Here is a 27,981-nt window from a genome sequence, read left to right as displayed (position 1 = left end):
AAATTTTTGTTTGCAAAAGCAATTGGATTTATTTATATCAACTATACACTCTAGAATATGAGTACAAATAACTTTATTTTTAAAGAGAGCGAATATGAGTAGTGTGACGAAATTAGAACCACCTTTAAATGCTACTGTGCTCTTAAAGCATTTTATTCAACAGACTATATATACAGGTTTGTATTGCTATGATCTGTATATAATCTATAAAGATAATTACCCACTTTAAAAAAATCATCTCATTTTTACAGAATCTTAGTCTGGTGAATCATTCTGTAGCTTCATAGGTGCTCTTCAGTGCTGATCAGGTGCTAAACTTATTTACATAGTTAAAATACAACCTCACTCTACAATTTTCTTATAAAACAGCAGGTAAGGAGTAGATGTAGATGAGGAAATGGGGGACAGAAGGTTGAGAAAGTCTTTTTCCTCTGTAACTTTCACTTCGGAATCATCAAAAAGTAGCCACTTCCCCTCATACTCTTTCAAGCTCTGCATTATATGCATTGCTTTATTTTCTAGTCCAATAGCAGGATCAGTTTGCTCACAGCGTTCAAACTCCGCAACTCCTTTAGCATGGCTATGCTCTGCATTTTTAGTTTCAGTGACTATGTTAGCCATCATCTCAGAATGGGTTGCTTTGTTGCTTGGCAAATCACAGTTCAGCTTGCTTTTTTGTCCTCCAAGAAGCCCCACAGCTTCTATATTCTTTTTGTTCAGTCCTTTGTTAGGCTGAGCACTTCCACTGACTCTAAAGGAGACCTCACCGTTGTCATAGTCTTCAGTGACAGCTCTTGCTTCTTCTTCATTCAGTGGCTCTGGGTGAATTTTACAAAATGGATCACTTGTTAAATTGTCCTTGTCCAATTCCAAGCTATCCAAATCTGTAATTTTAACAGAGGCTGTGTAGTGCCCACTGCTGATTGTAATACCGCTGTGCATCACTACAGCAAACAGTCCATATATTTCGTTGCCTGGGTTTATGCTCCAGTCATCCAAAGACAGCTTGAGAGGTGTCTGTAAAGGAGTATTTATCTTGGACAGCCCACCGTAACAATCAAACCTTGGGGAGAAATGTAATAAATAGATTATGTTGTCACTTTGCACAGCTCTTTTAAATTTTAAAATTCAGCTAGTTTGCTTTCCTTTTGCTCTAGGATATCAGTCACTCTTAAACGTGGATTCTCTTAAATTTGCATTATCACCAAGTAATATTGCAAACCTTGAACCAAAATGAGGTACTCTAGTGCTTAGCTTTTAGATCTCCAACATATTAAGATACTGTACTTAATTTCTTGCTGTAACAAATCAAGTGACTGAACAACAGCAACTTTTTTCATTTTTTAAACTATTACAAAGGTAATTTTTTTTTTTTACAATTAGGCATTTCAAAAGACAGCCCAATAGGTAAGCAATTTGCATAGGTATTTCTGAATAAGCATTACAACAAGACACCAGCTAATTTCCCCCCATCTCTTTGCACTTACAAATTGTAAAATAATTTCATGTTTCGCAACAGTGAAATTCATATTGGGGACAGTTGAGAGAATCCACTCAATAGATAATTCAATTTCAGATATGCCTTTAATTTACACTTAAACTTCCAGTAAAATAAAAGCAGGAACTGTTGGTTGCCTTGTTTTTATTACAATCCACTGGTTTTTGCCTGAGGTATCTAATGTTTGAAAGCTTACAAAAGATAGTCTATAATTATATGCTGATTGGTGTTTAAATAGCAAGAAAAGCCATACAATAGTGGAAAATTAAGAACAGGGTTTATTTGGCAATATATTTTATGTATTATGAACATGACCTAAATAGATTTAATGTGGGACTACAGTGGAAGAGATACTTGTTTTAAAATATTTGTTAAGACCTTCCATGAGATACAAGAAACAGTGGGAAGAATAGGATACATATTCTAACACACATTAATTAGTGGATAGATCTTTATCACTTAAGTCTTTTGAGAGTTTGCAACTAGTGAAAAAATAATGGCAAGTAAGCCAAGACAATTGATTCTCACCGTGCCTAGAAGTAATCAAGGAAGCTACCCAGCAGTCTTTCCTTGCTAATGGGGTGCTTGCTAGTTTAGGCACACTTACATAAAATACTATTATTGTACTATTGCCTAATTTATTTTTATTTCTCTAGACAACTGTACACTTTGTAGTATTTAGGTCTGCTTTAGCACGGTCTACCTGTTGAAGAAAATATTCATCACCAGGTGAGTAGAATTTAATATTGGCTGCTTTCCCAACAAAGCGTGAGTTACAAGAAAGTACTTGACTGTGACCAAAGTAATGACAATGAAGCACATGACTTTTATTTCAGAAGGAGGACTTTGCTTAAAGGTACATGCACACTAAGGGAGCAATCCTCTGGAAGCATGCTGATGTAAATTAAGCCACTGTAAAATTACACCAGATGCAAACTCCATTAAGCAGCAGGGCTGCTCCTGCCAAACCTGGTTGAGGGAAAACAAGCCTTTTAAAAATAAGTGTTCTACAGTAGGTTGCCAGGTCATGTGACTGAGCTGTATGAGCTTAGAATCCAGCCTTCCCTAGTCCTGCCCCATTACACCCCATTTTGAGGACAAACACCAGCTTCAGCTCAAGCGGGTTAAGCAACTTACACCAGGCTAAACTAAACTAGGATTGGGAGATCTTCTGCATCCTGAGCTGCTTGTGCTGGCAGATCTTGCCATAGGAGGGATATTTGCATGCATATAATTTGGAAAGAGCTGGAAACTTTTAACACCCCATATGGTCTGACTAAATTTTTTTTATTTCAAAAGTAGTGGCAAGAACAAATAATTTTAGGCACACCATTTCTGGAAGTCTTTGTGCACCTATATGTATCTTCCCTCCCTGCATTCAGAAACACTGATCACACAAGATCCCCATGAGTGTATATCTTTGTTGTAAGGATGTAAGAAGCTGCAGGATATGTCCCATTGCTCTCTCCCCCTTCATGCTTAGAGGAACTGAGCTACTGTGCAAATTCCATGGGAAGCACAATCTCAACAGTATATTTTGGGATACCTAACAATATAGTTCATGCTCTTCTTTCCAGAAGTTAAATTCACTTGATGTGGGTTCCATTTTATTATTTTATATTTGTGCAGTTTTACTTCCAGTAGTCAGGTTGTTCAATGTGGTTTATTCACTATACTCACTCTAATCCTCTAGCTGCGAAGCACTTCAAGTGGATGGTTATAACTTCAGGCATTTTGTCAAACAGAAGACTGCGTTCAGCTTCTGTGTAATGACGACAGTTTTCACAGAAATATTTATCTTCTCCCACAATCCTCTCCACTGAAGCAAACTGGGAAATTGCCCACTTCAGAGTCTTCACTTCTGTTTTGGGATCTGGAGAAACTACAAAAGAAAGTTGCTTATATTTAGTTTGCCCAATACTGTAAGCAGTTAAATACAAATCAGGTTGTTGACCACGATAATATGAGTGCAGGACATGTGAGCAAATGTTTTTAAAAGTGCCAGAATCCTAGAGAATTACACATCAGGGTTCCAAAGCTTATGTTCTGCTGTGATCTCATGACTCTCCAAAGCCAATTCCTAATCTCCATACTTCAGCACAACCAAACAGAAGGCAGTTTCTTTAAGGTGGGGAAGGGGTTTAACACCATCCTAGAAACCTGCAGAATCCTAGAGCCATGCACCCTTCCATATAACTAAGACCTGTATTATAGGAAGTATGTGTCTTACGTAGATTGCCATGCTTCATTTCAGCACGTTACAGACTGGTATGATCACACATTTCTAAGCAACCAGAATGGGGACATTTTATAGCAGGCATAGGCAAACTTGGCCCTCCAGATGTTTTGGGATTACAACTACCATCATCCCTAGCTAACAGGACCAGTGGTCAGGGATGATGGGAACTGTAGTCTCAAAACATCTGGAGGGCCGAGTTTGCCTATGCCTGTTTTATAGGATAACAATAGCCATCAACTGAAATACCATACTGAGCACATTCACACAACCACCCCTCTGGCACACACCTATTTCTTCTCTCAGAAGGTTTGATCAGTGTGGTGAAACTGCAAAAAGGCTAATGCAATTTTGGGGCTGTATTCAAAGAATCTTAGTTTCTAAATAACAGTGTCACCTTATTCTGTACATTTGAGGTACTATGTCCAGTTTTGGGTGTTGTGCTTTTAAAGGGCATATAAACAAATTGGAATTGGTTCAGTGGAGGATAATGAAATATGGAAAACAAAGCCTATGAGAAAAAGTTGGAGAAACTAGGTATGTTTCACCTGGAGAAAAGACATATTTATTTAGAAAACTTATGCCGTATCCTTCTAATGCATCTGCATCTTCCAAGGTAGCTTACATTTTATTAATGCCATGGAAAAAATTAAAAAGCACATAAATGCAACCAAATCAGCAGATGAAAACATTCTAAGAAAAATGTAACAAACCAACCAGATACTTGTAGGGCTGTCATACAGAAGAGGGCAAAGACTTGTTTCCTAAAGTAGTGACCTTAAGTTACAAGATTACTGTACATTTAAGCTTGACAGTGGAACAAAATTACTGGGAAGGGGCCCTTGCTCTTGAGAGCTGAATAGCAATCTCTGCTGGGGGAAAGCTGTAGCTCTGAATTTCCTTCATCAAGCAGAGTGTTCACTAGCTGATCTACAGCACAGAAGGGGAACTCCAGCCCATGGGCCTGATTAGGCCCAGCAGGGATCCTAACTTCACTCACAGTACTGTTTTCCCCAAACCATGCCCACCTGCCCCACCCTTGGCATCAAGTGTAAGCTGGGAAAAAGCTGTTTCCAAGAAAATGGTTGCATATGTACTTTAGAAGGTAATGTCTGTCAGCACCCATCAGGTGACAAGTTGTCAGGATACTGTTGGGAATCAAGCCTTTATCAGGAGAAACTGGCAACTCTCCAGGCACCCGGCTTGATCTCCTGATGACCTCCCTGTCTGCATTCCCCAGCAGGATACAGGCTAGGTCGCAATAGGCGATCCTTCTCAGCATGAGAACACCCCCCCCTCTTTCCTGCCCCCCCAGGCAGGGGAAAGAGATAGACAGAAACGTATTTACATGCCTTTATTTCTGTCTTTGCAGCGTTACAGAAAACGTGACTGCTCTCTTCAAACTCCAACAGCCGAGAGACAAACTCCTCCTGTACTTCCTGTACAGCTCATATTACACTCTGAGCTAATTCCAGTGCCCTCTGCACTGTGAATTGACTGTCCCTCTGTTTCCCACGGAACAGTCCCAATATTCCCATTATGTTTTGCTTTCAAGCTAGCAGTAGCTCGCGGCTGCATTGCTTCAATATCGTAACAGATACAACTTAAAAAATAATAAAACTATATATAGAAATGTACACCCAGAATTTAACTACAGTTGGCAAGTAAAGTATGCATACTCCTACCAAACACAGGCATGTGAATCACAGATATACTTAAAATTTACTGTGGTTTATACTTACTTTCAGAATTCTCTTCTGTTTTTGAGAACTCTTCTTTTTGCACTGGCACACTAATATCTTGAAAGTCTTCTCTTCTCTCAGTGAAACTCTCACACTCTAAACATCGTGTTCGTAATACCAACTGACCCTGGAAGAGTCTCTCCACTAAATCGAAGACAGCTAACTCTGAACCTAAGGTAAAGCACATACCAGATTAGGTTAAACTATTTCCTGAATAGATATTAACAGAGTTCTCTGAATTTCATCATCTTACTGCAGCTCCTCGTACTGCATATGACACTACTTCTCCAAATCCCGTATCTTTGAGCAGCTGAAGCAGCAAGAGGAAATGCTCCAAAGTATAGTTCAAAAACTGTATACCAAGGCAGGAAGTTCCATCCACAGCTCTTTGGATCTCTTTAGATCCCACGCCATATGAACAATGTAGTTCTTATTAGGAACTTCAATTATTAGGCACTACACTGGGGGTACATTCTTGACATTGAACTCACTAATGTCATTGCAGTCCTATCTTTCAGATACAACCAGCACACCCCTAAGCATGTTTACTCAAAAAGGAGTATGAGAAGAAGAATCATTCATTATGCAGGAAATGGTTTTCCATAGGGCAAGATAAAAGATCTTTTAGCATACAGGCTTAACCATTCTAGGCAGCTTCTTACATCTAAAAAAGAACTTTACCAATCTACCCCTACAAAGAAATCCCAGTATTTTCAGTTTTTGTTTTAAAGAATACAAAAACTATTGATTTAATTTTCATTAAGTTAAATCCAGAAGTATTAGAAATGTTAAAACACTGACCTTCGCTGTATTACATTTTGGCTTGTTATATTTGCCAACTCAAATCTAGTTAACCCAGCCCTGCAATATGCCACTGTTCTGCTTGCTTAGAGCAAGTATCAGCCATCTTTGCTTTGCCCTACAAGAAAGCTACACTGCTGGAACTAAACATATCTCAATCTCTTTCCACCCTGTGTCCCACCATGCATAGTTAATGTCAGGAGAAAGTGAGACACAAAACCCAGCCATGAAACATGGTTGGGTTAGTAGTCTTGCTCCTAGGTTTACAGCGCTATCCTAAAATGTTTACTCAGAAGTAAGCCCATTGAGTTAAATGATGCTTATTCCCTGGTATATAATATACAACTGTATATTATATAAGCCACAAAATATGTACAGCCCTCATAGCTCGACTGTGGTAAAAAAGAAAAAAGAGCCAAGCCAAGGAGGCAATTCATGTGACTTGTTCCATCTCTTCTACCACTAATGAAAACACAAAAATGTGGCCAGGTGATCTCAGCAAACTGGGCACACACACAAGTTACTCATAAGACTAACCTCTCTGGCATCGTTTTTCAATTTCTTTTTCGACAGTGCTTTCAATAGATGATGGATCACAATAGTCTTCCGTTCCTTGGCTGCCATTTTCACACTTGTGGAAACTGTCTGTGAATCCAGAGTTTTCTATTTCTTTAACAGGCTCTTTGAACCCCAAGTTTGTTGTCAGCTTTCCCAAACTACAAAATTTGGACAGAATGCTAGGTTGCTTGCTTGAAGATTTTAACCAATTTAATCGAAGTCTGGATTTTTTATGGGTTGGTTTTGTATTTTCATTTTCAATGCAATGCTTAATGGTTGCTTCAGATTGATTTTCTAGTTTTTCCTCCAGGGCTTTTCTCTTTGACCTGGTCCGTCTCTGATTCTCTTCTATTCCATTTTTCTCTTTGGAAACTTTGGATTTTTTCTTTTCATTGCCATCCTCTGTATCATTTTTTCTTTTTGCATTTCCGTTAGTTTTATCTTCACTGTCCTCAATAGCTTGCTCAGAGATCAAACTAACATCTTCCTCAACAATACCAGTACTGCCAATATCCTGATTAGTAGTTTTCTTTAGTTCAGCTGTGGGCTCTTCTAGTGATCTGGGTTTCAGTTGTTCCTTCAACAGCTGACATGTTTCTTGGATATGTCCCAATATACACTGCAATACTTCTTGGGCATCATGTTGCAAGTATCCCTCATACATGGGGTTCAGTTCCCTTTAAAAAAAATGCAACACATTACCTAATATACACAGTCAAAAAATAGCTTAATGACACAGTTTAGACAGGGATTCATGAGCATAACCAAATTTGGCAGGTGCCCTTCTTGGGAACACATTTTAAGTACAATTCAAGTTACTACGCTATGTTTGGGGGATCCAAAATTAAAATGAGGTAGATGTACAGCTTCATGAAGTTCTCAGTTTTGCAGGCTATTATGTATTTAGAATTATGGAGATATATTTTTGTAAAACTAGTATATTACAGATAATTTACTATTTTTGCCTATTAGTCATTTAAATTTGACTGATTTGAGATCACAGATCAGGTTCAATCTGCATTGTTGCTGAGCTATCTCACATTATAAAGTGACTAGAAATGAACACATCTACTGTAAGAAGATGCTGGAGAACATATTTGTGAATAGGAATAATTCAATAAACTTAAAAGGCTGTCTTTCTGTAGAAAATTACAATATTCCATATCATTTGCTTCAGAAATAGTTAGAAACACATCTTTTGTACCTAAGCGTATTTAGTAGTCTTCTTGGCTGAGTTGCAAGTTCATCTGTGTATTTATCAGAATTTAAGAGAAAGCTGGCCTGAAGCTGTTCAACTGAAACAATCAAAGAGTGTAAACTGCAGACCAATTCATAGCTTGCAAGAGAATCTTCTTTACTTCCCCCCTACAAAGACAGAGAAAATAAGTGTTTGCATTTGAAAGTTAATTTTCTTGCCTTTTTAGCTAGTTACATAATTTTATAATCCTTTTTCATAATATTGATGTGTTTAATTTCATTTTGCACATCAGCTCAAGCTATTATGATTCTGTGATACAAAATTTCAAATGTATCAATGTTATCATCATTGTACCGATATTAGGTTGTTATTTACTTAATGCCAAAGACTGAATTCAATTAAATGACCCTTTTACTGTCTGAAAGTGACTATAGAAGTACATTAACAAATGAATCTTCATTGTGCTTCAGTCCTAATTCTATGCCATACCATATAAAAAGATACCATATAAGGCATCATCTGTCTATCCTGGAACACATTTGACTAGTCTTAAAACAAGGGTGAGGAACAACCAGCATTCAGATGTCCTACTTTTACCCACAAGGTCATTTCCTGCAAACCATGTTCGCCTGCCCCACATCTGACATCACATAAGACACCAGGTATAGACAGCTACTATGGAACAATCAGGATCCTAAAATGAGTTCCCTAAAACGCCTTTGCAAGTAGGGCTACCTGTTAGCATCAATAAGCTGATGGAGGTTTAGTGCTCTTTCAGAGGGGCTTGCTCCATTACATAAAAGTGGTTTGCATCCAAACCACTTAAAACTGAGTTTCCACCCACCGTCCAGCCTTATAGCAAGTGGTTTCAATGCAAACTGCTTTGTGCTAATGGGGCTATCACCTCTAAAGGCATGCCGAGTCTAACTTACCCTGCTACAGAAGTGACATCTTTCAAAATAAACTTTCTTCCAATGGAAGGATTTGTTTATATTGAACTCATGATATACTAACTTTTGTTATGTACAATATGCCCAATAATAGATAGTATGTTCTCACCTCATCAGTGTCACCTTTTAAGCTTTCCTTCTTGTTTGTAATTATATTAAATAGTTGTTTCACTCCAGTCTTAAAGCCAGGGCAAAAATAAAGCACCTAAAATAGGAACAAGGCATGCAGTACAATGAAGGAAAACAGAATTCGTGAAACACATATTTAGCTATTTATTTGTGTGATGTAGCAGAATGAGTATTTCGCTTAGATCAGGGAGGCCTGCTTTCAAATCCCTGCTAAGTCATGAAGGACACCGGTTGACCTTGGACCAACCGCTAGATGGCCTGATTCACAAAAAATTATATCGTGGCTTATGGGTATATATAACACCTTTGCAATCAAGCCAAGATAATAAGCTAACTTCAAACCGTAGCTTAATATCCTCACAAGTCATTAACCATAGGTTTCCAGGCTCATGTATAACAGAAACCTATTTTTATGAACAGAATATTGAACTGCTTAGGCATTTGCTCAGTGGGTAGAACAAAAGGGCATGGAAGGGTTATGCCACTCATTAATAAACTAGTTTATTAAGCCATTGATTTGATTGTGCAGTTTGACCCAAACTTGCAGATAATAAATGTAGGATGACCCAATGCATGTGCCACTTTGAGTTCCTTGGAGGAATAGGATACAAATTTAGAAGTTGGCATCAACAGATGTAACTGTAGATAAACAGAAGTGAATAAGTCTAAATATATATCTGTTGCAAAATAAGACAGAACCAAACTGTCAATATAAATCTTAAACATATGCCTCTATGATGAACGAGTGTCAGGCCTTAATAAATTGCTGAGTATATAAGGTGTTAATAGTAAAAGACAGGTGGTCATAACGATATCTGATTATTCTGAAATCTGATTAGTCATACCTCGGGCTGAAGTAGCTTCGGGATGAATATTTTCGAGTTGCACTCCATGGCGACCCGGACATAACGGAGTGCATTACTTCCGGGTTTCGCCGCTCACGCAGACACTCAAAATGACGTCACGTGCATGCGTGGAAGCAGCGAAATGCGACCTGGGCACTCGCGTCTTACGTTTACTTCAGGATGCGAACAGGGCTTCGGAACGGATCCCGTTCGTATCTAGAGGTACCACCCTATACTGTTATTTTTTTTAAGTGTTTTACAGTACATTGGTTCTTAAGAACTTTCCCCCTGCCCCACTGTTTCATTCATGTTGTTTGAGTATTATTTCTAAATGCCATATACTGGCTTCAAAGTTCTCATATTATTTTTATTTTTTTAAGGTTACATCCATTACAAAAAACCAAACAAACTCAAACAGAAATAAAGCTATGCTACATAGCTTGTGTATCCAAGTTTTCTCAATCATTCTGCTTCGATTTTGGAACTCCAATCTCCTGACAAGGCCTGGTTATCAATAGGCAGGTGAAACTGTTTTGATCTAGTAGATGTTTGGACAAAGGAGGCATAGTGGGTCAAGCTACTGCAGGTTTTATCAGTACTATGGTTTTAATGTTGTTTTCATGTTTAGTTTTCCTTGTTTTCCCTTTGAGCTAGGTAAAGCAAGTATTTTTAAAGCACTTCCTCTGAAAATGTGAAGTTAAAAGACAATGGCTTGACTTTTTATGGATTATACTCATAGTACAGCCTCTTCAAATACACCTCATTTTAATATTTTGCAAACCATACTAAGAAAACAATATCCTACAGCCTGCCACATACCTTCAATGTTTGTACAATGTATTTGTTACACAACTTATGTCCATCAGGACATAAGATGGAAAAGGATGATTATAACAAAAAGCAAATTGCCCAACTTATGAGCATGTCCTGAAACCTGGTCAGTGCCTGCACCAACTCCTGGGAACCACCAGTATGCTGCCGTGGGTTCCATGACAAAAGATGGAATATATATGGAATGAAATAAATTTTAATATTGTGCAATGGGTCTACAATAAGACAAAGGTAAAAATCTTGCTCTCTACAGCCTCTTTCCTCTGTTGCTTCCTCCATGCAGCACACGTAAATACCTACCAAGTAAGCTTTTAATTCCCTTAATTCACACAAAATTAGACAACACTATATTTTTAACCTGTTATGAACTTACCTGAAGTATACTGTTAAGATAACATGTGTTACCAAGATTGTTCAAGCCCACAAAAGGTAGCATGTTGTCTTTCTTCTCACAGCAGATAGGGGACGGTGAAAGAGGCTGTGTTGCAGGAACTACCTGGTCACTGTCATACAAAAAAAGATATTTTATTCCAAAATACACACGTGCAAGATGTCTTCTAAATTTAGAAATTGACTTTTTACTAAAATACTGTTTCTTAATCCCTGCTATATGTAGTAAGGTAAACGGTAAAGAACCCCATGACAGTTAAGTCAAGTTAAAGGCAACTATGGGGTTGTGGCGCTCATCTCGCTTTCAGTCCGAGGGAGCCGGCGTTTGTCCACAGACAGCTTTCTGGGTCATGTGGCCAGCATGACTAAAACGCTTCTGGCACAACAGAACACGGAAACGTCGTTTACCTTCCTGCCGCAGAGGTACCTATTTATCTACTCGCACTGGTGTGATTTCGAACTGCTAAGTTGGCAGGAGCTGGGACAGAGCAAGGGACGCAGGTGACACTGTGGTCTATACCACTGAGCCTCTTGGGCTTGCTGATCAGTAGGTTTACAGTTTGAATCCCCACGACGGGGTGAGTACCACTATTGAGGTACCACATAAAAATCACACTCCAAAAATAACGAATTAGCCACCTCTAACTGTACAATAAGATAATTAAAGTACAAAAATTATAAGTACAAAAATGGTATTGATAACTCTTGTGTTTTCCTTGACAACATAACAGATTTCTTTCTGGCCAGGAATTTTTCAGTGGCTAAAGTATTATTATCCCACACAAGCTCCCGTTTTCACAGAAGTATTAGGCCAACAATATACTGTATGGTCATAATTAGACCAGGATTTAGAGTTTATTCCTAGTGCAGCCTATTGAATTAGTTTTCCATTTTGACACCTTAATCTATTTTTTTAAAAAAATAAAGTATTTTCTCATATGGAAACAACCTGCTAAAGTGTAAGAAACCTGCAATCAAGAATGAAGGTGTGCAGCACAATCTTGTGTGTAGAAGTTAATCACACAGAATACAGTAGTTCTTACTTCCCATTACATATCCTTAGGCCTGTATCCTTTAAAACCTTTCTACCAAATTTAATGTTTTAAACAAACAGTTCACTTTTTGTTATTCCACCCAAAGCAGGCTATGTATCCAACTCTGCTCTCTATCCAACTCTGCTAAGTCCTTTGACAGAAAAAAGTTCAAGGTCTAGTACATTCCTAAATCTCTTCCACTGGGCTCAATGGAGTTTTGAAAACTTAAACTTGGGTTGTATTATGCCTGTTCTACCCTCAATTAGCATAGAATGTACGTAATGCTACCTATATACAAAACAAATTGTCACCAAGATAGAATGCCAGTAATCAAACTGATTTCAGTTATGTTAACAGTCTTCTGTTAGAAAGTCTTAGTCTTCTGTTAGAAAACATTAAAAGCCAACTGAAGGCTGGGATATACATAAGCCAATGCAAATATGTGTAGTTACAGTAATTAAGAACAGCCAGTAAGATTTTGCATAACTGATAGAGTAAGATACAGAACTTTAAGCATACACTGTAACACAAATATAGAAATGAAGATCCACCAAAATGCCTTTAAAAGTTCTCTGCACATTGTGATGAGTTACTGAAAAATAAATGCTTACATACATTTCAGAACATTCATATTCTGAAGTCTTTTGCTCATTTTCTGCCGATTCTGCAAAATCCAGAGCTCTTTTTGTTTCCCTTTTCTGAAAGAACTTCAGTGAAAGTCTGCTTCTTTTCGTGGGGGTGCCTCTTGAAAGCCCGCTACTGTCACTGGGCAGCACGCCTGGCATTTTCCCCCCTCACCAGAGAACTCCGACGGACGAACGCAACAAAACTGCAACCTGTAGTCATGCCTGTCAAAAGCATATAAAACACCACGTTTGTATGTTTTGTAAGCGGCAGCGTGCATTGTGACGACACAGCTTCACAAGAGCAACTGGAGCACACGCCGAAGTGGGCCGGGAAACACAACTGCGCTTTGATTAGCGCGCGATGCAACTCAAAACTGCGACCGCTTAATACAAAGTTCCCTTTGACCTAGACATTAAAAGCCGGCGGCTTCTGAACTGTTTTTTTGGGTTGTTAAGGAGAAGCGAAACAGTGCAGGAATCTGACGCTACCGGCCAGGGCGGAAATCCTATTTACTGGAGAGTGAAGCCCCAAATCGCCCCAGGTACTTGACTTAAGAACGTCGAGATGTCGTTACTTTTCCGGTACACAACCCCGAGGCATCTCCCCCTCCGCCCCGCCCTAAGTTTTGAGGGCAGCTCGAGAAACGACCCCCCCAAAATACTCTCGGCCCGGCACTTGATGCGAAAAGGATGAAAACCGAAAGCCGAGAAAACCTTCCATAGGAGGGCAGCAGGCAGACCCGCTCCCCCTGCACAGACGCCACGGGCGGAGCCAAGGGAAAGGGGGGGAAGGGCAACTACCCCCAAAATCAATAAAAATACTTAACTGAGGTTCTGCATCCCCCCCCCTTTCCACACGAAGCCTGGCTCCGCCCGTGACAGACCAAATAAAAAAAAGCAGCGGAGAGTTCCGTAGCGTGCCTTCCACTTCACAACTAATTTCCGTCTCAAGGGTGAAAAGGAATATTCCCTGAAGCTCCACTCAGGCAGGCAGGCAGGGCTGCGGCTCGAAGCGACAGAGAACCAGCAGCGGCCCGCAGTCGTTCCCTCGGAACCCCCCCCCCCCCCGGGGAACGAGGCGGCGGTAAAGAGCAGGCAGAGTTGCCCCCCCCCGTCGCCTGGAAAGAAACGCGCGCCCCCGCCCGCTCGCTCATGGTGGCGCGGCCGCCGCATCTCCTCACCCGCCGCCGCTACATCTTCTCGTCCTGGCCAGGTCCCCGTGGGCGAGGCGCGGGAGGGCGCTGCCCCGGAATAGCCCCTTCCCCAGCTGCTCTATAGACTGAGGGGATCTGGGGTCCCTCCAAGCTCAGTCACACACCCACCCGCCCACGACGGGAAACTTGGCGCGTTTTGCACACCGCCAGGACCCCTCGTTCCCCCACCGCGTTTCTCGCGCCCGGCGACTCGGGGGTTGTCCTGAACGGATGCCGGTTTGATAATAGCCACGGTCACCGCCCGCTGAGGCGGTGAAAAGTTCGGCAAACTGCCTCCCTAGTTGGTTTGGGGCTCGCCCCCGCTTCTGGTGCAAGCAAAATCGCTGCCTCCCTGCCTCCCTCGTTCTTTTGGGCTCAGGCGGGTGGCTTGGACAGCTCGGAAGGGTCCTCGCGGAAACGCGCGCGTGCAACGGTAGAGGCCTGGCTGGAAAGCTTAAAGCCCGCCGCCAAGAGGAGACGGATGGAAGAAAAGGAAATACGAATCGGCCCCACCCTGCTCCGTCGCTTGACCAATCGCAGCCTGCTTTGACTAGCCAATCACTTTACCCCCAAGGCCAAAAGAAAAGCAGAGTGCTCTTTTAAAAGTGACAGTGTAACGGTTGCTGGGACGCAGAGGCCTGAAGGAACGTAGGGGAGAGAAAAAGGCGCGAAAGGGGAAACTCGGTGGAGTCGTAGATCTATTAAAAAAAGTGTAGATTCACACGCGCTGGCGATTTCCGTTTTGACTTTTAATGCTCGTTTTGGGCTTCTCGGAAGTGAAGGCGAGAAGTATCTGCATCAAATTGACACAAGAGCATCTGCAATGCAATTGACTACAGTAATTTGCTGCGCCCTGGGGTGCTGGAAAGGCAAACCAGTAATGATCAGAAAATAAGCAGTGAGGAGGAGCTGGGAGTCACCAACTTGGCAAATCTGCTGTCCTACAAATGTTGCAACTCCTATCAGCCCCAGTCGGCATTGCCAAATACCTGGCCTAAGGCTAAAATTACTCCTTCGCAACAATTAAAAAAAGAGATCAAACCACTCTTTCCTTAACGGAAACTTGTGAAAGGAAGCCGACACATTGGTAGTAGTAAGACTGAAAAGATCCCCGTGGGCTGGAATATGCCCTCATAAAACTGCTTTGGGTCAGGGAAGAAGGAGGAAAACAGGATTAGGGCGATGGCTTTGATTACACAACTTGCCTCCAGTGCAGACAGCTACTCCCTCCTTCCACCGGGGCTGCTGCTACGATCAGCTTCGCAAGCCGTTCACCCAGCCTTGCCTTTCTACCACCAGGGAGTCGGAGGGACTTCAACACTGTACTACTTTGCAGGATTGTTGTAAATTTCTCTTTCGGTCTCAGGAATTAATCTTCAGTATTAATCGGATTTTGTTTGTGACTAGCCATTCCCTCACAGGTCTCAACATTCAGGCCCCAGCAATAGGGAGATAACAGTGTCCTGACCTGTATTTGAAGTTGGATTGGCAGGATGTTTTATAAGTGTTTAGAATCGAAGACCCACAATCTTCTCACCTTTTAGAAGATCAGCAATTTCACATTTGAGTTATTTGAGAACTCTCAGGTGGATGGCATTGGATCCCATATATCCAAGGATACCCTTCATCCCCTAAAGAAAACGAATGTATAGTAAGTCCCAGTATTTCCCTTTCACAGCCTTGTTGTGGGGAATGTTCAGTTGGCCATTTCTGTGCCATGCAGACTGTTAAGGCATAGAAACTTTAGTGAGGAACGTTGCTGGGGCAAACAGTTGATATAATAGTGCGAAGATCAACAGAATAGTTTGATCAACATAGGTTCGGGTGGGGACTGATATCAGAATTGAATAGGAAAGCCTTTTCAAAAGGTAAATAGAAAGTTATCAGATAACACTGCCTTATACTACAGTGGTACCTCAGGTTAAGTACTTAATTTGTTCCGGAGGTCCGTTCTTAACCTGAAACTGTTCTTAACCTGAAGCACCAATTTAGCTAATGGGGCCTCCCGCTGCCGCCACACGATTTCTGTTCTCTGGGTTAGCGGAGTCTGTAACCTGAAGCGTATGTAACCCGAGGTACCACTGTATTTTCAAAATTTTGACTTGGGCTTGTATTTTGCCAAATTAAGGGACGGCAGGTGAATCTGATAACTGGAGCACTGGAGCACCAACTGAAAATCCCTTTGCTTTGATGCATTGATGAAATTACTTTGGTCTAGGGCAGCCTTCCCCAACCTGGTGTATTCCAGATGTCTTGGACTACAAGTCGCATCAACCTCAGCAAACTGGAGGGCACCAGGATGAGGAAAGCTGCTTAGTGTTAGAACACGTGATGTGTAGTCATAACCTGTTTTGTTCCATTTTAAGCAAAACATGAATCTAATGGGCCCCTAGTTTGGGTTGTTGGGGTTTTTTTTGGGGGGTGTCTTTTATGACCCAGTCATTTCTGACAAGTGTAAACTCCAATATCATGCATCGAGAAAATAGTATATCCTTTGTGAGGGGTTCCTTGAATAGGAAGAATGGTACAGTATATCAAAGACAAAAAGGTAGGAACTGGATATGGGAGTTTGTTTAAACAGATATTCACTGTGTCCACTAGATGGTGCTCATATTGTGTGTGTACTGTATTTAAAACCGCAGCCAGAATCATCACACTATGTCCCTCAGCTTACTATTATTATTTTTTTACTGGAACTAAATGTTGTGGAACAGGGAAAGTTGAAAGGGGGTATCTACCCTGCATCTCAGGACTTACTTTCTTTTTTCTCATTCATACCTAACATACACTGACAGCATGGATCACAACCCTGGATGAGCACCTGGAACCCTCTGGAATTTTGCTACCATTCGGCATGGATTGGGAGTGGCATATAAATACTTGTATGGTTGGAACATAGGAATTCATTGTTTTTAAATGATACACTCATGAGGGGATTGGGGTAGTCATACAAAGCTAATGTGCTACCAACTTTACTGTACGCTCGTGAAACATGAACCACTTAGAAACGCCATCTCCAGCTCCTCGAAAGATTCCATCAACTGTGTCTCCGAAAAATTAACACATCACTTGGGTGGGAAGACAGCTGAACTAATGCCAGTGTACTGGAAGAAACAAATATCACCATTGTTGAAGCAATGATTCTTCAACAACTACTTTGTTGAACTGGTCATGTTGTGTGGCTGCCTGATTATTGTCTTCCAAAGCAACTAATCTATTCCCAACTCAAGAATGGAAAGCGAAATACTGGTGGACAACAAAAGAGGTTTAAAGACGCTCTCAAGGCACATCTAAAAAAATGTAACATAAGCACTGATAACTGGGAAACACTAGCCTGCAAGTGCTCCAATTGGAGAACAGCCTTTACCAAAGGTGTCATGTACTTCGAGGAAGCATGAACTCAGGGCAAAAAGGAGAAATGAGCTAAGAGGAAGGCACATTTGGCAAACCCTCAACTCTTGCCTGGAAACCTATGTACCCACTGTGGAAGGACATGTGGATCTAGAATTGGCCTCCAGAGTCACTTAAGGACTCACTGTTAAGACCATGTTCTTGGAGGACAATCTTACTCGGCTATGAGTGATCACCAAAGGAGGAGGTGGAGGAAGAAGGGGTAGTCATTAAAAAGTTATAGTATCAGAATCATTGCAGGGGACACAGGAGTGGTCAGTAAATGTAATTTTGGCATCAAAACAGGGCAAGCACATGAGAGCATTCAGAAAGAAACAATTTAATAGACAAGTTAGGGTGGGGGCCTTGGAGGGCCACAAAAAAAAACTTGACATCACAGCATGGGACATATAGGAGCATTCAGCACTTTAACAAAAACACAGACTTTTTTTGGAGTGTTCTTGGCATCACAACATATAACCCACTGAAGCAGCTGCATCATCATCATTATTGCTGTTGTTGTTGCAGCATTTTTTAAATGACAAATTGAGGAGTCACCCCCCCAAAAAAACTTTTGGGACTGGATAGTCACAGGCTGTGCATTAGATAACCCTAGAATGCTCACTGGGAAAAACACTGTGTAAATAGTGAATTGGCCCTCTGGAGTTCTGGAAGAGATAAGTTATTCCTTTCAGAACATGGGTTGCTGAAGGTCTTCAGTGACTTCTCTGACATTCTGTGCTTTTAAAGAGTTCTATACAACACAACGGAGTGATGAAATGGCACCTTTATTTTACAATAGAAAAAAGAACTAAATACAGTATTGTAAACCTGTCAAAGGCAAGACAAAGTGAACATCTGGGGAACACAGGCTTGTTCCATTTAAGATGGACCACACACACACACACACACACACACACACACACACATCTTCAGAAGCCCTGAGTTATGCTTCCCCCCACTTTACTCATAAGATGGCTTTCATATTACACAGACATTGTTTCTTATAAGGGCTTCTGTTTTTTGCAACTCCTTTTCACTGACAGGATTTATATAAGGAAAATGAAATCCCCCATAAGATGAGGATGTAGCTTTGTAAATATTTCATATTCAATATGAAACAGATACATCAGATTCACATACCATCATGCTACACAATGTAAGACTGATCCTGAGTGTCAATTTCATTTTTTAAATATAGAAGCTAAGAACTAAAATGCTTACCTTGGGTGCGGTTTGTAGAAAAGGTAAATACTTTTAAAAAGTAAAGGTTTATCAGGGGTTTCTTGACCTTGTATTTGCAGTTTAGTTAGGAAAAAAAGATTCAGAGTAAACCCTAAAACTTGCTTCAAGGTGATATACTTAAGTAAGAAGGTAGTACCAATGGTAACATATACAATTGTGTGCAATAGAGGTAGACATATCAATCTATTTCTGGTCTATGTTAGTTTCACATGTGTTCATTCAGGTTGCATGCATATATCTTATTCCAGAATCAATGGAGACAGAGTACACATCACCCCAAAAGATGTAGTTTCGAATACAATTTGCATGTACCAATTTACTTATTGAGAGATGCAAATGCAGAAATAATTTCTGTAATAGAAACAGAGTACATGTCACCACGGCTGTCCAGGTGCTAACCACTAAGGCTTCCCTTCTTATAATTATCTTTAAACCACATTTGGGCTAGAGAACCTTTCAAATAGAAAACTATCCCCTGACAGTCTTTCAAATAGAGGGCTTGTCCTGTGTAAAAAAGTTCATTTGGCTTTCCTAAGCCTAGCACACTAGAAGCTGCAGGACAGAGGTTTCAGTTGAAATATAAAAAAAGTATCAGCATTTTCAGATATGAAATTATTCCTGATAAAATACAGTGGTACCTCGGGTTAAGTACTTAATTCGTTCCGGAGGTCCGTACTTAACCTGAAACTGTTCTTAACCTGAAGCACCACTTTAGCTAATGGGGTCTCCTGCTGCTGCCGCGCCGCCGGAGCACAATTTCTGTTCTCATCCTGAAGCAAAGTTCTTAACCTGAAGCACTATTTCTGGGTTAGCGGAGTCTGTAACCTGAAGCGTATATAACCCGAGGTACCACTGTATACAAATAGGGTGGAATCCCATGTAGTGCTAAGTCACTCATTCTAACAGGGCAAGGATTTTTGCTTGTGTATCCCCTCAATCGGTTCTAGGAGTTCCCCTAACACTCTGAGGAGGGTGTGATGCATGCGTGGGGAGTCCCATTGCACAAGCAGAAATTGTTGCACAGCATCAGAAAGCAGGTGGTGGAGGGAGCAAACCTGCTTACGGTATGTGCAATGAAAAATGTATGGATGGATAAGATTAAACCAGCTCTAATTCTATAAACTTTATAACTGCAGTCTGCAAAAATAACTGCACTTGGAAAACCAAAAGCTCCCCATATACTTTGCCAAAAATAACCACACACAGCACTTGAAAAGCACAGCTTTCCGGGAGGCAGAATCTTTAAGGAGCTGAAAGGAGTCTCCATTACAAAGCATTACCCCTGCAAGAGTCTCCTGCAACCTTTAGTTATTTCTCTGCTTCACATAAACCATGGAAACCCCAGCCTATTTAAAATCCTACTTCGGCCCCAGGGTATTTCAACATTAAACCTATAAATCTAATAGGCTTCCTGCATTGTCAAAATTATGGTGGACACTGTGCAAATTGTACACATACCATATGTTCCTTTATTAACCTCCCTTCTGAGGCCTCAACACTAGGTAGAGACCGCACAGCTGGAAAGACTGCAAAATGCTCTGATTTTCCTGAAGTGCCAGAGTGACAAAATCCATTTGTCTTTGGCAGAGTAGCCTAATTTCTGATCAAATGCCTTCAGATTGTTTTGCTCCTAGAGTTCTGCTAATGCAGGAAGTTTTGTTTCATGTAACGGTCTACAATTTATAAGACAAGAACCAGCTGTTAAATAGTATGCATGGTGGTAAAACAAAATAGTAAGGGCACTTGCCTAATTTGCAATACTGTACTAATACTACAGAACAGCATTTTTCAAACTGGATAACTGCAGCATAAAAAGGTAAAGGGACCCCTGATCATTAGGTCCAGTCGTGGCCAACTCTGGGGTTGCGGCGCTCATCTTGCTTTATTGGCCGAGGGAGCCGGCATATAGCTTCCGGGTCATGTGGCCAGCATGACTAAGCCGCTTCTGGCGAACCAGAGCAGTGCACGGAAACGCCATTTACCTTCCCGCCGGAGTGGTACCTATTTATCTACTTGCACTTTGACGTGCTTTCAAACTGCTAGGTTAGCAGGAGCAGGGACTGAGCAACGGGAGCTCACCCCGTTGCAGGGATTTGAACTGCCGACCTTCCGATCGGCAAGTCCTAGGCTCTGCGGTTTAACCCACAGTGCCACCCGCGTCCCTAACTGCAGCATAGTCCTCGCATTAAAGTAAATTAGAGGCACACTTCAGTTGTACATCAAAAAAAGATACACACATTTTCTCAGTAATCTCTCAGACGAATCAAGTGCATGATAGCCAGGAATGGGCAAATTATGTAGGTTTGGTTTCTCTGAGTTTTGCGTACAGTATAGTCATGTATAGGATTGCTCTAACAGCCACAGACCCTCCAAGTGTCCCTATTTTCCAGGGACATCCTTGATTTTGAGAAGCCGTCCCGGTTTCTGATTTGATCTCAGAATGTCCCACTTTTCCTTAGGATGTCCCTATTTTCATTGGATAAATGTTGGAGGGTATGGAATTTTCTAAGCCCTGAGCCATCTGAAGGCAATCCTGTATAGGGAAGTTTTTAAAGTGTTTTATTATGTTTTTATATATGCTGGAAGCTGTCCAGAGTGGCTGGGGCAACTCTGTAAGATGTGCTGGTATAAATAGTAAAATTAACATTGTGGAATGGGATGCCCCTATTTTCATTGGAGAAATGTTGGAGGGTATGCAGCCGTGACCAGGATCTAAAGGGCTAGTACATTATTCTAAGCCAGTGGACACCTCTTCCTTTAAACAACTTATCATCATCATCATCTGTTTATTTATATTCCACTTTTCTACAAAACTGTGCCCAAAGTGGCTCACAACATATAAACAATAAAATTGATTCCAAGAATGTATTAGAAACAGAAGTACATAAACATATTATCAATAAATACAAAAAACTAACCTGGATTTGTATAAAAACAATACAACACTAATGTAATTTAACAACTTAAATGAAACATAGTATAAAATGATACAAGCAAGCTAACCCAATCGTATAGCTTGAACTAAACAGAAAAGATGATAACAAAAAAATAGAGCACCACCATGTTTCAGACAATGCAAGTGCATTCAATAGTTTGGTTCCGAGATTCAATCTTATCCCGATGTAGTAGCACACACTGTTTCAGCAAGACCCTTCAATTTTAAATGTAGTTTGTCATGTGGTATTAGGGGCTGCTGTTTCAAAAGAAGCAAGTGAAAAGGCAACCTGGCTTAAGGAATTAGTTTTGGATCCTGGCCCACTGCCAGTCAGGGTTCTGCTTTCTGAGTGATGGAGATGCTTCTGGAATTCCCTACACACGACAGCTGAGAGTTCACAATGTGAAGAAATCCTGGTGCACCTTGACTCTTTATTGCCAGTAATAAGGAACATTTTTCTCCCCACCCCCCATTTCTGGGCCTAGGATAGAAAGACCCCCGCAAATAATCACCTTAATGGGAAACAATTTTACTGGAACTTTCATGAATATATGCCTAGAGTCACATTTCTCCCCATTTCACTTTTGGGAATATGGCAACCCTAAGCAGGAGTCTCTACTAACACAAATTTGTTCCACAAACAGAAGTACAAGTCATCAAGTAAATAGCGTTGGCTGACCATAAACAGATTTTTAATAATTTGAATAGCGTACGCTATCTTTACTGTATTTTATTACTGGATTACTGTATTTTAATACTTTGTTGGAAGCCGCCCAGAGTGGCTGGGGAAACCCAGGCACATGGATGGGGTATAAATAATAAATTATTATTATCATCATCATCTTTCTGAATCCTCATATTTGAGACTGGTGAGAATTCCTCTATTAGAACAAAAATAAACGTACCTGTCAACAATGACAAAAGATGCTGTTGGGAAAGTAACATCTAAAAAAACACACCTGGAACTACACTGGCATTTTGAAAGGAAGCCTAAGCAGAATTCACAGACAAATAAAACTTTTTGTGACCAATAGGAGGAAATGTATTTTTGCAGTGGTGGTTTTTTTTAGAAGGGTTATTATTTTTTATAACCTCTCTACAGCAGAAGGGTTGGGCTTGAGGCTACATTACAGAACTTAGGAATAAATGTCCTGCAGGTTTTAAATGCCAAGCATTTGTATAGTCAAGATCAGCTGAGAGGGGAAAAAACAAGTTGATTGCTGAATGCCTGTACAGTGGTACCTCAGCTTACAGACGCTTCAGGTTACAGATGCTTCAGGTTACAGACTCCGCTAACCCAGAAATAGTACTTTCATTTAAGAACTTTGCTTCAGGATGAGAACAGAAATTGTGTGGTGACGCAACGGGAGGCCCCATTAGCTAAAGTGGTACTTCAGGTTAAGAACAGTTTCAGGGTTAAGAATGGACCTCCAGAACCTTACTTGTTAGTGAAATTCCATTTTAGAAATTTGATGACATAATGAGGAGAGCCCATTGTCGGAGAAATTCTAATTTATGTTGGTGAGTGACAGAACAGAAGCTTGCTATCTGAAGAAAAATCGATCTTGTGCAAGCATGTACCTGAGTTTGGGGCAACGGCTTTGTGGAAGGGGTACATGCTGTCTTTCATTCACTAAAGGGAATCTGACCTGAAGGAAGAGAGACGCATTTCTAAATATATTATTTATCCTGTGTGCTCTTAATTCTTGTTAACTTGTCTAATTTTCTTTTCCTCAGGAAACTTGCAAGTGTGATCCATTTCAGTAATGGCAGCCAAGCCTCGTTTGGAAGGGGCAATGACGTTAGGTGAGTTTTCCCACGATGAGTTGTCTGAACTGTCACATAGTAGTTGTCAGAGACTTAAGAACCTTAACAGTTCTCAGTACCAGTGGATGGTTCCCTGAATGGGAAAATCCCCAATTGGGTTGGAATCGGAGACAGCGCAGTGCAAGGACTGTGCTAGGTAAAATAAAGCATTTTCCAGTTAGAATTTTGAGAAGAGGCAGCTGGAGTTAGCTAAGCAGAGGTGTTGCAGCCTTGGAGAGGGCAGCAGCAGCAGCAGCAGCAGCTGCTCTCTGGGAATCATGCAGAATTAGCAGCTGTGTTGCCCACTAAAGGAGCACCTGTCTGCCTCCACTGTGTTGTGCTTGTATATTTATAATTGGAAGGAATACTACAAAGGCACCATTTGTCTGCAGTGGTCTCTTGTCAAAATTAAAATGAATCCCATAGTGCTGCCCCTGGAACTTCTCACCACTCAAGGAAGCAAGAGAAGACAGTAACACTAGTTTTTCCTTCTGCTCTTTTTGTCATACATCTTTTTGTATTTGCTACTGTTATTCTCCACGTACTTTATAAGCTGTTGGTTTTGTATTTATAAACTATAATGTAAAAAAGCACAAAGATAGGAAAGCATTGACCAAAGTATTGGTAGCTAGCCATGACTCTTAGACTAGGGCAGGAATGGGAAAGCTGTGGCCAGATGTTGTTGGGCTATAACTCCCATTATCCCCGATTATCGGCCATGCTTTACTCCCTAACAAGTACATTTAAGGTTGCAGCTCACAATGTGTCATCTTAAATGCATTTTAACTGGTGAAAGTTCTACTGAAATTAGTGGGACTTCGTTATAACTGCACTTCAGATTCTTCAGCCAATTCTGAACGGTATAGCCATGTGCTCAGTTTAATACATGCTCCTCATGAAATAGCTTTTTATAACAAATATAAATATCACTCTGTCTGGCTGAGGTACAGCATGCTGGTTTCCAATTTCTCCGAGACATCTATCAATAGCTACGTCTGCCTGCAAAATATTGCTTAATTTTTCATTCTGTTTTTAGACGGAAATATGCACAGCCTTAATCTTAAACCTTTGCACGCTGAGCACCAGATGAAAATAAATTGCGAGCTGGAAAATGGAACTAAAACAAAGGCAATTGAAAATGACTTTGGGAGAAATATAAACTCATTTTTCCTAAAAGAAGGATTTTAAAACATAGCATTGAAACACTTGCTCTGAATTAATCCCACTGAAGTATATGCAAAAGTTTGGAGGCTGAGGGTTGCAAATACAGTTGTACCTCGAAAGTCCTGCAGCCAATCGGAAGCTGTGTCGGATGTTTGGGTTCCAACGAACGTTTGCAAACTGGAACACTCATTTCCGGGTTTGCGGCGTTCAGGAGCCAAAACGTTTGAATTGGAAAGCGTTCAGTATCCAAGGTACAACTGTATAGGAAAGAACCCTCACATTCCAGAGTTACACTGCGTTCTTCTAAGTGCATAGCACTATTTGTATGGTGTTTACATGGCTGATGGCTGTATACATTACACACATTTAAAGCAAATACCTCATAAATCTTGGGAACCGTAGTTTAAGGGTGCTGATGACTCTGTGAGGGGTAAACTACAGTTCTTGGCATTCTTTTTCAGGGTAATGTGCTTTAAATATATGGTATATACACATATAATGTGTGATGTATACACATTTGGTGTATACACACAACAGCTCACATGGTTTTTAAAGCTTGGCAACTCCAGGTAAATTGGTTTGGCAGTAAGTTTACATGAAGAACTTCACAATGCTTTAAAAGCTATCCAAGTCCACAAGCGGAAGGAAAAATAAAATTATTGATTGCAAGGCTTACCTAGAATAAATAAAGTTAGACAGTTTCTGGTCTTTTGAGAGTTGGCTTGTGAATGTTTTCACACAAGACTGGATTGTTGGAAGTATCTCTCTAACAAGACTGGGGCACTAGTTCCTCCTAAATCCACTTACACATACAGACCACAGTCTTCCAGAGTCAGAGAGAGAACACAGATGTGCCAAGAAAACATTATCCTACAAATTAAATATTACCAGATATTCAAATAAGCAAGTCAAACTGAAAATCCTTCAGGGTTACCTGCCAACGTGACGTGGAGTAAGAAAAAGTATTAGCTCTAAATATGATAGTCAGAAGCTCTCTTTTCAGTGTATATTATTTTGGCTTTCTTTCTTTTTATAACCTACCCGACTTTGATTTGAATGGCCCTCAAACACAACTTTTAAAGCAAAAATAGATCAGGTTTGCTCCTAACTGCATTTGTGATGGGAAAAGCACATTCTTCATGTCAGTGCATTATAGAGGAAAATGATTGTGTGGAACAAAAACAGCAGTTAAACAGACAAAGGCACCCTTCCAATCCTGGTCTATTTGAAAAACGGAAGGATTGATTAGTCTATTTTAGTTCCCATTACTTGTGCTCTTTGCATTTCTGACTGCCTGATATTATATTCGTAGCTGGCCATGTCTGCGTTGGTTGCATATCGTGCAAGCAAATTGGCTCCAGACAATCTCACAAGAGCTGGACACCCCATACGGATGCAGGCAATGCTTGAAGGACAACAGCAGGCCATCCCACTTTTTAACAGATGGACCCTACTTCTTTTTATGCACAATCTATCCAAACCAACCCACTTCCTTCCCTTTTTCCTCCCACATTCAAAACATCCAGCCTCATCCCACTTCCTTTCCTTTCTTTTTTAAACTTCCTTCTCCTCTCTCCGCCAGCTAAGATGCTGGAAATACGGGGTGGGGGGAATTTGAATACTTATTCTCAAGCAAGGTTTACCATTGAGCCTCAATTTTTCTCTTCACAGTAATGGGCTTGCAGCCCAAGCTGCGCTCCCCTAGAACCTGGTAGAGCGTACCCATTTTCTATCACCCTCCTCTGCGTTTGGGGCCCTGAGACACACAATCTGCTCATGGTGATATAAGAGCTTTTGCTTCCACATCTGCTGTCAGCTCCCCTAGACATACAAGGTCAAAGTGCACATTCTGGATCTTCACATGTCAAGACAATAAGAATCAATTTTAATTTTCAAAAGACAGAGCTATCGCTGAAGAAGATCACTAAATGCTACTAATTTCTTTAGGCCCCAGGGGTCTTGGAAGGTAATCTCATTAAAGGTGAAATACTGCCTAAGTGCAGGCGTGGGACTCAGCCTTAACCTCCAATTCACATTGCATTGCCTGCTAGCATTGTTTGATGAAATACTGCTTTATCTGACTCATGGATTAATACTCATCTTAGAACTATCATAAAATATAAGGTAAGGATGGCCTTGTGAGAAGGTGTACTGTACTGCCACCACCCTTCCCGCTCTCTGCCCCATCTGCTCAACATGGCAAGTTCTCAATGCATGTTTCAGAAGAAAAATAATCACTCGCATTATTCTTCCCATCTTTCTTCTATATTGGAAAAGGATGCCTGAGAATCTGCCCTTGAGGACGTTGAAAAATAAGGACAATTAGGCTGTGCTACACATACCCATTTACTTTGCAGCCTCTCCTCATATGAACTGACTCAGAAACTGTGGCCATCATCCGAAGCCCTTCTTTGTGTGCCTCTTCCACAAGAAGTCTGGAGGGTGGAAACACAAGAACGGGCCTTTTCTGTGGTGGCTCCTCACTTGTGGAATGCTCTCCCAAGGGAGGCTCACCTGGCAGCTTCGTTACGTATATTTAGGTAGGGTTGCCATATTTTGAAGAGTAAAAAAAGAGGGACACCTTTGCTGACTTCTACTTTTAGATCTGGATCGCTATGGTGACTCTCATTTTACATACCCATGAAAAAGAGGACATATGGCAACCCTAATTTTAAGCGCCAGGCAAAAACATTCTTCTTCTCTCAGGCCTTTGACTAATTAAACAATCTAGGGCCTTTTAAATTGGGAGGGGGGAGAGAAGGGATCTTGTTTTTGTTGATTACTATGGTATGCATTTTTGTGTTCTTGTGATCTTTGGATGAGGGGTGGTATAGAAGTTTAATAAATAAATAATATTTTTTAAAAATTAAAAATCAATGTTAACCACAACCCATAGCTATCCTGTATCTACCCTGTAGTTTATTTTGAAATGCTGACTGTGCACACATTACTGGCTAAAAACACAGTGAAGTCAGTATGGTTGTATTTCTAAGTCACCTGATGTTTGCCTGTTATGTATTGAAGTACTCACCCTAGCCACCAGGGGGTATTGTGTATATAGTTTTCACTCAGGTCCAGGTAAGCTAATTTAGGCGGGAAACTCTGGGCTGCTGTTGGTACAATGTTGACAGCCGGCTGCCTATAAAAGCAGGCCGGCTGAGCTGTTTGCTGTTCACTTCAGTCCCAGCTTACTTATAAAGAACTACATGGAGAAATCTCTGTGTCGTCTGCTATGTCCACCCACTACTTAATACTGCCCACACCAGTGGGTAGAGAATGGGTATGGATGTCCTTATATGGCTGAAGTTTTCAAATCAGATCAAAGCTGGTTTGGGGGGAAATTCATCAGAACACAGTATTTTCCATGACAGATGTGGATTGTAGCTAACTGTGTGTACAGAGCTTCACAA

The 27,981-nt window shown here is 40.8% G+C and overlaps 2 protein-coding genes across 2 annotated transcripts in view; one reads left to right on the top strand and one right to left on the bottom strand.

The window, feature by feature from the left end:
- Nucleotides 1-3: 3 nt before the first annotated feature.
- USP1 (ubiquitin specific peptidase 1) lies at nucleotides 4-14,489 on the bottom strand. The gene is made up of 9 exons (XM_083510286.1): nucleotides 14,020-14,489; nucleotides 12,828-13,060; nucleotides 11,162-11,291; nucleotides 9,093-9,188; nucleotides 8,040-8,200; nucleotides 6,815-7,512; nucleotides 5,477-5,647; nucleotides 3,179-3,380; nucleotides 4-1,063 (listed from the first exon to the last, which is right to left on the bottom strand). Exons 2-9 carry the CDS (start codon nucleotides 12,995-12,997, stop codon nucleotides 343-345), a joined length of 2,349 nt encoding a protein of 782 aa, XP_083366412.1. The 5' UTR covers nucleotides 12,998-13,060; nucleotides 14,020-14,489; the 3' UTR covers nucleotides 4-342.
- Nucleotides 14,490-15,563: 1,074 nt separating this feature from the next.
- The window catches only part of KANK4 (KN motif and ankyrin repeat domains 4), a 60,291-nt gene continuing 47,873 nt past the window's right edge, over nucleotides 15,564-27,981 (top strand). The window contains exons 1-2 of the mRNA XM_083510260.1: nucleotides 15,564-15,682; nucleotides 23,339-23,407. The gene's annotated coding sequence lies outside the window, so the exon portion shown is untranslated. The remainder of the gene's footprint in view (nucleotides 15,683-23,338; nucleotides 23,408-27,981) is intronic.

The sequence above is a fragment of the Podarcis liolepis genome, assembly GCF_965112155.1.
Source record: "Podarcis liolepis genome assembly, chromosome: 6".
Taxonomy (NCBI): Eukaryota; Metazoa; Chordata; class Lepidosauria; order Squamata; family Lacertidae; genus Podarcis; species Podarcis liolepis.
This window is presented reverse-complemented; position numbering and strand designations above follow the sequence as displayed.